At 37.7% G+C, this 12,188-nt stretch overlaps 1 protein-coding gene across 3 annotated transcripts; it reads right to left on the reverse strand.

Annotated features, from left to right (window-relative positions):
- Positions 1–1,501: 1,501 nt before the first annotated feature.
- Positions 1,502–11,920, reverse strand: LOC104114564 (peptidyl-tRNA hydrolase, mitochondrial). Of its 3 annotated transcripts, none has more exons than XM_009625040.4 (11): positions 11,735–11,886; positions 11,269–11,474; positions 10,753–10,869; positions 10,545–10,629; positions 10,327–10,394; positions 8,492–8,542; positions 8,324–8,397; positions 4,274–4,332; positions 4,111–4,187; positions 2,621–2,766; positions 1,502–2,110 (listed from the first exon to the last, which is right to left on the reverse strand). In XM_009625040.4, the coding sequence occupies exons 3-10, from the start codon at positions 10,858–10,860 to the stop codon at positions 2,635–2,637; spliced, it is 654 nt and encodes a 217-aa protein (XP_009623335.1). In that variant the 5' UTR covers positions 10,861–10,869; positions 11,269–11,474; positions 11,735–11,886; the 3' UTR covers positions 1,502–2,110; positions 2,621–2,634. The 3 variants fall into 3 exon arrangements, with proteins under 3 accessions (XP_009623335.1, XP_018632634.1, XP_009623334.1); XM_018777118.3 differs by having other exon boundaries at positions 11,269–11,555; positions 11,735–11,859; XM_009625039.4 differs by lacking the exon at positions 11,269–11,474 and having other exon boundaries at positions 11,735–11,920.
- Between the last annotated feature and the right edge of the window lie 268 nt (positions 11,921–12,188).

Raw genomic sequence — 12,188 nt, forward strand, 5'->3', positions numbered from 1 at the left:
GATTGAAACCTTGAGATTTCAAAGTTGTCTTGTCACTCCTATACCCCTCTACTTTTGAATTTTGCCTACCTCAGACCTTCGTTATACTGTTAGGCCAGATTTATCTTTACCGTTATACTATTCGGTCAAATTTACTTATACCATCACCAAACTTTTAAAAATTACCCCACAGTCCGGCAGATGACCCAGAATCTCCCAAATCATTTTAGTTAAGTCACTTATTCTTCTTCTTGATCCACTATTTTCAAAATTGTTGGCATTTACTTACTTTCTAAAATTGAAAAAAAGAAATAAGAGAAAGAAATATTAAAATAATACAGCGGTTAGTAACACAAAGTATAGTAAATTAAAGAATCTAAATTAGATAATTTGTCTAAATTCCAAAAGTATTTACAATACCCCCAGCTTTAATGAATTCGTTCCACAAAAGGTATGGAGACTTTGCAAGTATTAGTGATAGAAGTTGAAGTTCCTTGGAGACTTTGCATTGTCGAATTCAACTTTGTTTTAATCAAATGTCTACGCATTGTGCACTCTTAAGTTTGTCGACCGAACTCTATACTAACTAGATAATTACAAAATATATTCGAATGTACGTGTACATATATGATGAGCAGCTGCATAAAATACATAACAAATCGACTCATAGAATTCTGCGGTGTGTATATGGTTGAAAAATTGTAAAAAATTTAAATCAATTCCAAAACCATTATCACAAGAAGAGAAGTGGGTGCAATGGTAATTACAAATATCCATAAATAATTTGAATAGTTTAGTACTTTTAGCATTCACATTAATAGTAATTTCTGAAAATAGTGGATCAAGAAGAAGAATAAGTGATTTAAATAAAAGAGATTTGGAAGATTTTGGGTTACCTAACGGATTGAAGGTTAATTTTTAAAAGTCTATTGATGGTAGGGGTAATTTTGACCGGATAATATAACGGTAGGGATGAATTTGGCCGAATATATAGTATAACGGAAGTTAAATGTAAACGATATTCGAGAGTAGTGGGATGACTGGTTCACCAGCAGATAGCTTTTCCTTATGCTTGTAGCTTTGCTTTAAATATTATCGCGTTGTCTCACTTTGCCTTAAGGCCGTTAAGCTATGAGTTTGTCAGATACTTTTTAGTAAAATAAATTCTAGTTATGCCAATGGTTTAAGGGCCACTCCAAAGTCCAAAGATTAGCTGAGTCCCATCCTATCCCAGATGACTACATGTTCGTTCACTTCTACAGGCGTTGAGTTAACAGCATTTCGTGTTATTCCAAAACCAATGTGTTTCTTTTGTGAGTGCTCCTTATCACTTGCATATTTCATTTAAGGGATTAATAACAAAATGTTTGCAAACAATGCAAAATACGACCTTAAAACTTAGGGGCAATGTTGCAAAGGTGATATCAATGTAGCAACGACGAACTTCCTGTCACGAGCCATCATTATTCCTACTTCAACTTGGTGCTATACGTGATTGCCCGATGTAACATAATCCAGCACAGGCAGAAAGAAAACTATATTTATTTTTTTACACACTATAAATAAGGTCTTTCAAATGCATTGTCTGAATCAAATCTTCAGCTTAACGTTGCCATTCAGGCCATAATCCTTTCGATAGTTGCAAGATTGCAGCTGAGACATCAGTAAAACAGATATTAAGGCAGACATCCTTCGTAATAAAGAGCCACTACAATTTGTTTTTTGTTTTTTTTTTGTGGGGGGGTGGGGGGTGGGGGCAGGAGTATGGTATTTGGTACAGGAAGAGAGCGCCTGCAATATGTAATTCACTCTATAACTGAAAACATCCAGAGCATATTCGAGAAGAAGGTGAAATGACAACAGTGGAGATCTCTGCATCCAGCAACGACTATGGACTAGGCTAACTATTAACTTCCAGCTTGAGCAAAATCAACTTCCATCTGATTCAAACCCAATACAGTTGCCTAAACAGTATATTTACAATAGAATATCAGCCAGAAGTTGCTTAGGTGATATGATCTGCCATGGATTTTGGTGTGTGATTACACCTGTCTTCCAGTTTGAAGTGGTAAAGAGGAAAGGCTGGCCACTCTTAAGTAAAGAGATGCATGGGTGGATATTAAACACCAAGCTGCATACCATCCAAACACCCAGAAATTCATCCATTAAGTTTACTATTAACAGAGAATGTACATGAAAAATAAAGGTAGCAGAAAGAAAATCGCTGGTGTAGAAAGTATGCTATTATGGATTTTATGGCTGGCGTCAGAATTGCATACACCAACTAGAGGTATGTAGTTCCAAATAACCCTTATTTCACTTTATCATGATCCATGGATATTGATCTTAAAGTACTGGGCAGCTAGGTTTAATTGTTTCTTTTGTACGAGTAATTTCCATGGAGCAAAAGTAACATGAAAGCTTAAACAACAAAGATAACTGCCAGTTTTTCTCAAGATATATCTGCAGGCATAAAATAATTCAAGAGTACCAACAGCATTTTTTGAAGTGCATTATTCTGTCGGGGGGTGGGGGATGATACTTATGTTGTCTAATAAGAATTATCATGGAAGAGAATAAGTTTTTAAGCAATCAACAGAAACTAAAAAGAAAGACACAGCAGCAACAAGATCTAAAAAACCTCGAAGCGTGATATCATGTTGGCAACGTCTGCAATCTTATATGCTTGTACTTCTGCTCGGTATTGAAGCATTTAGAACTTTCAGAGAAGCCTTTGGATAAGACTTGCTTCAACGCATGTATTCCTTCAACTAATGCAGCATCAATCTGCAAGTAAAAATGTATGATCTTTAACAATTAAAAGTGGTTTAAGAGCTACAAACAAATACCTTGGAATTCCTTAATTGATGTCAATTCTCAACAAGATTAGTTTTATCAAGTAAAGATCTCTCCAATCCCAATGTGGCTTTTTTTTTTCTTTTAAACCCCTCCCAAATTAGGAGGATCTATAGTGTTTCCACACTTTCCCTCCAACGTGACTCGAACCCAGGACCTAACGGTCGTAGGTGGAAGTGTTTTTACCAACTGAGCAAGCCTCACTTGTCTGAAGCTTCAATATCTGAAGCATGGGCACTTCTAAAATGATACAGTATTCATGCTTGATGTTCCATCTGAGAGGATCATGCACTTGACTCTAGGGAACATGTCTATGATAAATTTTCTGGGTCCAAATGTTTTTCATTGGTTGAACTCTAAAAAACATGCCATCTGCATGTTTTTGACGTGTTTCAACATGTCTCATGAAATTTTCTTTTTGCAACATGAGTTGATAAGAGGAAGATGAAAGTTATCCAAACTGATAAAAGTTAATACAAATGGAAGAAGATTGAACAAAGTTGTGTTAGAACAACACAGCTTATACCTATCAGAACAGATTGTAATAGTGTATGAGATACAAAAATTACTCTATTTAGAGCCATATATACAGAACATCTACTCTTAAACTCTAATTAAATCATATCTAGCAAAAACAGGGACACAATTTATAACATATTCGAATAACTATATGCCTATTTAGACCTCTGTGCTCAGCATATAAGCATCAAAATCTAATGGCTGCTGATCTATGGAACAAAGAAACAAAATTGTTAAATGAACAGAAATTTGAAAACAAAACAGCCACAATCTTGTTTTTAATCGACAGTTTCTCTGTTCCGTCAAGAAAAACAATTCCCACTGTTTCTAGTGAGATGTTTGCGTAAGCAAGTACTACAGAAATATATTTAAAAAGCTTGTGTCCTAAAAGATTAACCCCCCTTGGGAAGTAGACATTCATGGTGGAATTATTGGAAGGGGAGCCGGAAATAATACAAAGTTTGTTCAATAGATTCTCTAAGGTCTTTCCTGATAACCTCTATTATATCTTATCAACCTTAAGTTTATTTGACTAGCTTCAGGCGTATGCATTTCACGTATACACATCTGTTTGCATTCTAGTACACACTCATTCAACATAAAATAAGACAACCTCTACTGTACTAATGCACAATGAGCAATTCCTACAAAACTCAAAGGCTGTACAAGTTTTAGACCAATAAAGAAGTTCAATAACAAGAAAAGAAATATTAGGGAGTCGACTTTATGTAAGAAATGAATGAGTTATAAACTTACTCGTTCTCTCGCAGTTAAGTTAAACTTTTGAAGCATGAATGCTTTGGGATCCATTTGACCAGGAGGTCTTCCAATACCTAGCAAGAGAACTATGTTTAATCCTCCATACTGAAACTCAAAACGCCAAAAGAGAACATTCAAGTATTCCAGACTTTCCACAAACCTATTCTTAACCGAGGAAACTCTCGATTTGCACGAAAATGATAAATCACACTCTTCAACCTGAAAAAACAGAGAACTGGATCATATACAGTTTAACAGCAATTGAAACTGCATCTTACATGAAGAGACACAGAGCTCTTCTGGTACTAACTAGCAAAAACATGAAAAATCTGACACAGCAAACAGTGACACATTTTCAGAGGTCTATATTCTATTCACCAGTCAAAAGCAGGTCTGAGTACTATCCCGTGGAATTAGTCGAGGTACGCGCAAGCTGGCCCGGACACCATGGTTATCAAAAAAAAAACGGTATGGGTACATGTAATGGCCTTCCTAACAAAATATTATGCTTATATTCAGGTAAGAATTACTTGATATGCCTCAACAGGCATGCTGGATGATCAGGAAAATAATGGAAGCTAGAGCAGCATTGGAGCAGATGCAAGTTACTTTAACAGACAGCAAAAGCATAATCAGACAAATGTACTTGCAAATGTTAGGCAACTGTCCTCGAGTGGTGTGGAAGTGCATGGTTTTTAATAATGCTGCAAGGCCAAAGGCTAAGTTCACCTTATGGCTGCAGTAACAGGGGAAATTACTTGCATCTGACAGGCTAGCTAGATGGGGACTGAGTGTGGATCAATGCTGCATGCCTGCACATTATGTCAATCCCAATGTAATCTAGAGACCATTTATTTAATTTCTGTGATTTGATAAAGAGATTGTGGATGACAGTGATGCAATGGCTAAACACACAATTATTTGAAGCTGCTACCTAGGACTAGGAACAACACTTGGAATGGGCTATTAAGAACTCTAAAGGAAAATCACAAGCTGCTCAATTGTTTAGAATGGTGTATGCTGAGTGTGTGCATTCCATTTGGCTTGAGAGAAATCAGAGAGTGTTTGAGAAGAAGGCCAGGGACTGGAATTGCATAGCGAGAGAAGTTGCTATATGTGTAATGTGAGAGCTCCACATGGAATTAGGGCAATAGTGCAATAGCTGATGTTTAAGATTTAGCTGTATCTTTTTTTCTCTTTGCTGTTTTGCAGGAGAGGTATTTCTGGATAGCCAGTTGTGATGGCTGAGCTATGGCTTTGTAGTTCTTTCACTGGTGATTAATACAAGAAAGTTACCAAAAACATTACATGATATGTTTCATTTTAGGTATTTTGACATTGCTATCAATTTTCAATATAAGTTCATTACAATTCCTGTTGTGAACCTGTAACGACCCGGCCGGTCGTTTTGAGAGTTAGAGCCCCAATCCCCTAATAACTGTTTTCCCCACGTTTGTTTCCGCTATTGGGACTTGCCGGAATGATTGGTTATGGAATTCGGAGAGTTTTGGGACACTTAGTCCCTAGTTGTGAGTTTAAGCCTTAGAGTTTGGACCGTAGTCGGAACTGCGTGAAGATGGATCCGGAATGGAATTCCGTCGATTCCGTTAGCTCCGTTGAGTGATTTTGGGGTTAGGAGCGCGTCCGGAATGTGTTTTGGAAGTGTATAGTAGATTTAGGCTTGAATTGGCGAAAGTTAGTTTTTCGGCGATTTCGACCGATAGTGGAAATTTTGATATCGAGCTCGGAATGGAATTCCGAAAGTGGCTGTAGGTTCGTAGTGTCATTTGTGACATGTGTGTAAAATTTGAGGTCATTCGGACTAGATTTGATGTGGTTCGACGTCGTTTGTAGAATTTGAAAATTTCTAAATTCTTGGTCTTGAATCCGTGCTTAATTCATGATTTTTGGTGTTGTTCGATGTGATTTGAAGGCTCGACTAAGTTCGTATAGTGTTATAGGATTGGTTGGTAGGTTTGGTTGAGGTCCCAGGGGGTTCGGGTGTGTTTCGGATGCTTAACGAAATGAAATTGAACTTAGGAAAAAATCTTGTGCCTTTGTTGGTTCTGGTGTTTCGCACCTGCGGAAGGGAGGCCGCAAGTGCGCGAGCCGCAGGTGCGGAGAGAGTGCCATTATGCGGAACTGATGGGGCTGGTGATGGAGCGCAGGTGCGCAAGTTTGACCGCACCTGCGAGCCCGCAAGTGCGAAGCGTGGGCGCAAGTGCAGAGCCTGGCTGCCTTAGTGAAATGCGCAGGTGCGAGGAATTACCCGCAGATGCGGCCCCAACCCGAATAAGTGACCTTCGCACCTGCGATGATGTTTTCCTCAGGTGCGTGACCGCAGATGCGGCCCCATAAGCGCAGGTGCGGAAATCGTTGGGTTGAAGAGGCAGATTCGAGAGTTCGTTCCTCATTTTTCACCAATTCGAATTTTAGCTCGGGAGAAGGCGATTTTTCAAGGGTTTTGAAGAGGAAATCAGTGGGTAACAATTCTTAACTCTAATTCGTGTATATTTCATTAATCCATTATTGTCTTCCTCGTCTAATTATGGAATTTGAGGGTAGAAGTTTTAAAATGGGGGAAAAGGTTCCCCAATTAAAAATCTGAGATTTGAATGGGAATTTGACGTCGAATTTAGATGATTTTTGTTCGAGTGAGCTCGTGAGTGAATGGGTGTTCATAATTTGTAATTTTTACCCGATTCCGAGACGTGGGCCCGGGGAGACTTTTTGGACGTTTTTCCGAATTTCACGCTTTATCTTCGAATTAATTAGTTACTTGTAGTTATATTTACATTATGCAATTAATTTGAATAGATTCGGGCCATTTGGAGTCGGATACTCGTGGCAAGAACGTGATATCGAGTTGATTTGAGCGGTTCGAGGTAAGTGGCTTGCCTAACCTTGTGTTGGGGGCTTTCCCCTTAGGATGTTTGATATTAATTGAGGTGTGAGCGCCGTGTACGTGAAGTGACGAGTACGTACACGGGCTATTATTGCAAAAATCCCGTTTTTCCTTTCTAAATCATAAAATGTCTTTCCCTTATTAAATTGCACTAATTCGTTTAATTGTTCAGCTCAACTAGAGAAGCATGCGTACGTGTTTTAACTGCCTATCTGACATTTTGTGCGCCATGCTTAGTTAAGTCCCTATTTTCCTTATTTGTGTTCTGTATAAACGGTATAACTCGATGCCTTACCTGCCATTTCATCTTGCGTTGCATATTTAAATTGGGACTACGAACGTATTCCGGGAGATCTCCGTCCCGTCCCATCCGTCTTGCATATTTATTTTGGGACTACGGACGTATTCCGGGAGATCCCCCTGCACTGCATATTTACTTTGGGACTACGGACGTATTCCGGGAGATCCCCCTGCACTGCATATTTACTTTGGGACTACGGACATATTCCGGGAGATCCCCCTGTACTGCATATTCATTCGGAACTACGGAACGGTATCCCGGGAGATTTTCCCATTGTGTTTACCTTGTTCCGAGCCGAGGACTCCCTTAACTGTTAAATTTTCGAGAATTTCTTTAACTGTGTTACCGTAAACTTTACTTATATCTTTTTCTTGTTTAATTTATTATATTTACTCCGGTAGGGCCTTGACCTGACCTCGTCACTACTCGACCGAGGTTAGGCTTGGCACTTACTGGGTACCATTGTGGTGTACTCGTGCCCTTTCCTGCACATGTTTTCGTGTGCATATCCAGGTGCGAGCTATCAGCCTCGGGGTTAGTGCGTGTTGCTGATTCTAGGAGACTTCAAGGTACTTCTGCTTGCGTCCGCAGATCCTCGGAGTCCCCTTCTACTCCCTCGCTTAGATATTTTCCTTATTATCTTCAGACTTTTGTATAAAGCTACATAGAGTATAGCAGCTTGTGACTTAGTGATATTTCGGGTTTTGGGAAATTATTTTGTATATGCCGAGTAGTACTACTTTTGGTTATTCACAATATGTTGTTTATCTTTAAAATGTTGTGTTTTCTTTACATTTTTCATAATATTAGGCTTACCTAGTCGTAAAGGCTAGGTGCCGTCACGACACCCTACGGAGGGTTAATTTGGGTCGTGACAGAACCTATATAGACAATTGGTTGGACTGTCGGATTGAAAATGAACAGATAGATGGTTTCATGGCATTGAATTAAAGTTTTTTTCCTTTTTTTAAGTAGATTTAGATGGAGAAGGATTCAGTTCATACCCATTATGGCTGTGATGACCTCCCTTGGGATGAAGACGAAGAACTCCACATGGTAAATCCATGTCATCATGAAACTGGAGAAAAAGACAATTGTTGAAAAGCATTAAAAAAGCATAATATATCTGTCCAGTTAAATTTTAAAAAATATGAACATCTAGTATTTTATACCACAACCACACGATTAAGAGGAAGCTTGTAATATGCTGCAAGTGGGCCAGTCTGGGAAAAAGGGAAAAAAGAGATGAATCAGAGTTATTGATCACCTTAGAATAGTTCAGGCAGTTCAATTTTTCAAAATCACTACGCATCAATGGAAAAGCAAGATAAACCATCACTGGTTAAAAACATCTGAGACATCAAAGTCCAACAAGTAGAAATTTACTGAATACTCATAGAACTTTTTATCTTTTATTTCACAAGCAAACTGGAGTCTGAATGATATATGCTACAACAACATACCCAGATCCCACAAGTGGGTCTGAGGAGGGTAGTGTGTACGCAAACCTTTGACCTACCTTGTGAATGATATAAGCTGAGCAAAGAAATGCGCTATTTTTCATTCTTGTCACATGACTAGTTTCAAAGGCAGTTTATCATCCATCACTGGAACACAGAAGAGTTTTCATATAAGAGTTCACTTATTTAAGAAGAGACTCATGAATTTAACTTGTCTGATGAGAGTCTAGTTCATATAAGCCTGCCCTGCAAACTAGGGGAAGCAACCGCTGGGCCATGCCGGCATTCCCTTAATCTGATTCTAGGAGGACTGAACCTCGATAAAACAATGCGACCAGGCTTGTACTGGCATTTAAATGGTGAAGAGGCAAGTCATGACAAACACAGTCAAAATGTCATACAAAGGTGACAAATATTGCCATTCAAAATAGGCTCCCCTAGACCATAAGAAAAGCTAATCCAGCGAGTTCAAAGGTGCTTGAATATATCATTTTTCCACTTGAATTGCATTTTCACATATGAATTAGAATTACACTACTTTCTGGCAGCACAAGACTACGCTCTGGGTTGCTTTAGTTCATGGAACAAATATGCACTGCAATTCACTATCTAACCACAGAGACAAATTGCTTGGGTAAACTTCTTTTAGCTTATATCAGTAATAAAATTGCACGAACCTCAGATAAAAATATAGTCTTTTCTCAATTTCTCAGAGATTGTTACCAAAAATTAGCAATTCAAAGATCAATTGAATAACATTTTTATCAGTTAGTAGTGTCTCTTTTGGTAAGAGTTTTGATAACAAATCATGAGACAAAGGGTACTAATTTGGCTTGCTCCATTCACTGTTTCTTGTTCACTTTTAACAACAATCCTACGAGTTTGCAATGTCACTACAGAACTTGCATTCCATGGTAACTACTGGGTGGTCAGAAGCGAACTATAACTAGTAACAACAAACTTCAACATGTTCTTACCGTTCCTGAGCTAATGGAGGAAATTAGTCCAAAATTATTCATGGTCACCAAGACAAATATGAGCAAAGACTTGAAAGTATCAGGAGTAGCATCTCATTTCTCACAGTCAAATAGTTGGCACAAGACTTCTAATAGTAAAAACTAATTCTAGTGACTACAGCTTAACCACCCACCATTAACCATTCCACCCACAAAACAATCAGAATAGTCAATACAATCACCAATTCAAAGAGAGGAGATAACTATAAACAAATAATAAACAAGATCAGCAATCCTAACAGGCAAAATGAAAAATTTACAAAAGCATCCGGGTAGGCTGCCTACATCACACCCTCTTTGGGTGCGGCCCTTCTCCGGACCCTGCATAAACGTGGGATGCTTCGTACTCCAGGCTGCCCTTTTGACCCCGCTTTCACTATACAACCGGACACAGTCATTTAAATTGCTAGTTTTCATTCCGATAGACAGACACATCCTTCTTTGAGATAGAACCCAAGCAGAATCCATCATAAGCAGAAAAAAAAAAAAAAAAACTTTTACAATATAAGTTAGAAGTATTTAATTGCTTACAGATTCACCGCTCAAATTCATATAAGTTAGTGGCTTAGCAAGGAGAACCGGAACGCCATTGACAAAACCTGAGAATTGGTAATATTAACCAAATGATAGATAAGAGTATAAACAAGATAAACACTTCATAAAAGAACACTATAAACAAGATTAAGAAGTGAACATGATGATGTACTGTAACACTTAAGAGGCACAAATACAAGTTTAGCCAAAGAGACCTTTTCCAAACATAGCTTTACAATGTACTGTCTCCATCTGAATCCCTTGTGACTCTGCAAATGCATCAAGCATTTCAAATCCAACCTGTAGTAAAAAGATAAGATATAATCTTAATAAAGAACACTTGAGTGAGATGGAACTCATAATAGATGGAGTGTTATGCAATCTTTCTGAGAAAATAATTTAATTCCAGAAATAGAAGTATACATTGTGTCTTGTTCCCTTGTATTTTTCCCCAGGATTGCCTAACCCAACAAAGAGCCATGGCCGAGGAGAACAAGTGCAGAAGTTGCGCCTATAAATTCTGCTAAGCATTTCAGTTATCTGCAATAAGCATCAACACGATTTGATAAAGTATTCATACATATAAAAAAAAAAAAAAAAACGAACAATCTGTGACTGACTAGAGAAATTACATAAAGTCGCTTCATTGTAAACAATATATAATATCTACTTGCTAAAATGGGAGGAATAATGGCTTTTATATCAGCAGAACTCGAATTAAAACCAATTAAACATATTTATTTGCTACAGAAAAGTATTATCAGATAAAAAATTAGTTGAAGAAAGCTAAAAAAGAACAACAAAAAAACTAATGAACAAAAAAAAAACAGGTACCCAATGGAATTAGTCGAGGTGCAAGCTGGCCCGAGCACCGCGGTTATCAAAAAAAACTAATGAACAAAGGCCTAAACTGAAATTATAAAAAGATCAAACAGAGACCTATGTTCATTTTGTCCTGAAAGGGCTTGGTCCATGAAAAATCAGCCATCCTTTTGGGCTTCCTTTGCAGCACCAACTTCGTTTGGTTGAGTTAAACATACAAACCACTTCTAGTCAGGGTTCAAAGAAGCTCCAGAACAAATCATGAAAGAAACCGAAGGAGCAGAAGCTCTGGTTGCCTCCTCAAGATTTTTCTGGTAATGCGACTAGACAAAGAAATGACAATGAGTCCATAGTCCATGGAAACCTCATTTGCTCAGCATAATTAGATGTTTTTGAGCTGATAACTGAAAGACAGTTGTTGAATTATTCAACATGCGCAAGGGGAAGGACTCCAAATGGCAAGAGAAACTTATTAAATAATTCAAAAGTAATATAGCTTAGCAAAGTCAGACACCTGTGGGATTAAACTAAAGCGAAATGTAGAAGAGTTTAATAACTCAAGAATATCAGAAGAAGAACAAACCTTTCGTAGTGAAATTCCAGCACAAAAGAGTGGAGTTGATTTCAGTTTAAGGGCTTTTTCGACGAAGCCTGGGTTTTGAGATAGATGTCGAATGTAGACAATCTTTGCAAAATAATCAGTCAAAATCATCTGGGCATTATATCTTCCTAAGTCGGAGGGTTTTCTGGCCGTGATTCTAAGTGGCCGTTTGGACGTAACAATTGTAAAATTCCGGGAAAAAAGTGGGGGAAATTAGAATTGTGTTTCGACATAAATATAATTTTAAGTTATTTTTGAATTTTTGTGAGTGAATTTAATTGAAATTTTTGAAAAATAACTTTTTGTATTTTTAAAAATTTTAAAATTTATTTTCAAATAAAAATTAAAAATTTTATTGTCAAACATTAATTTCAGAAAAGAATAAAACAAAATCGAAAAAAGGTGGAAAAATGTTTATGGCCAAACGGGCCCTAAG

This window comes from Nicotiana tomentosiformis, chromosome 12 (genome assembly GCF_000390325.3).
Source record: "Nicotiana tomentosiformis chromosome 12, ASM39032v3, whole genome shotgun sequence".
Classification (NCBI taxonomy): Eukaryota; Viridiplantae; Streptophyta; class Magnoliopsida; order Solanales; family Solanaceae; genus Nicotiana; species Nicotiana tomentosiformis.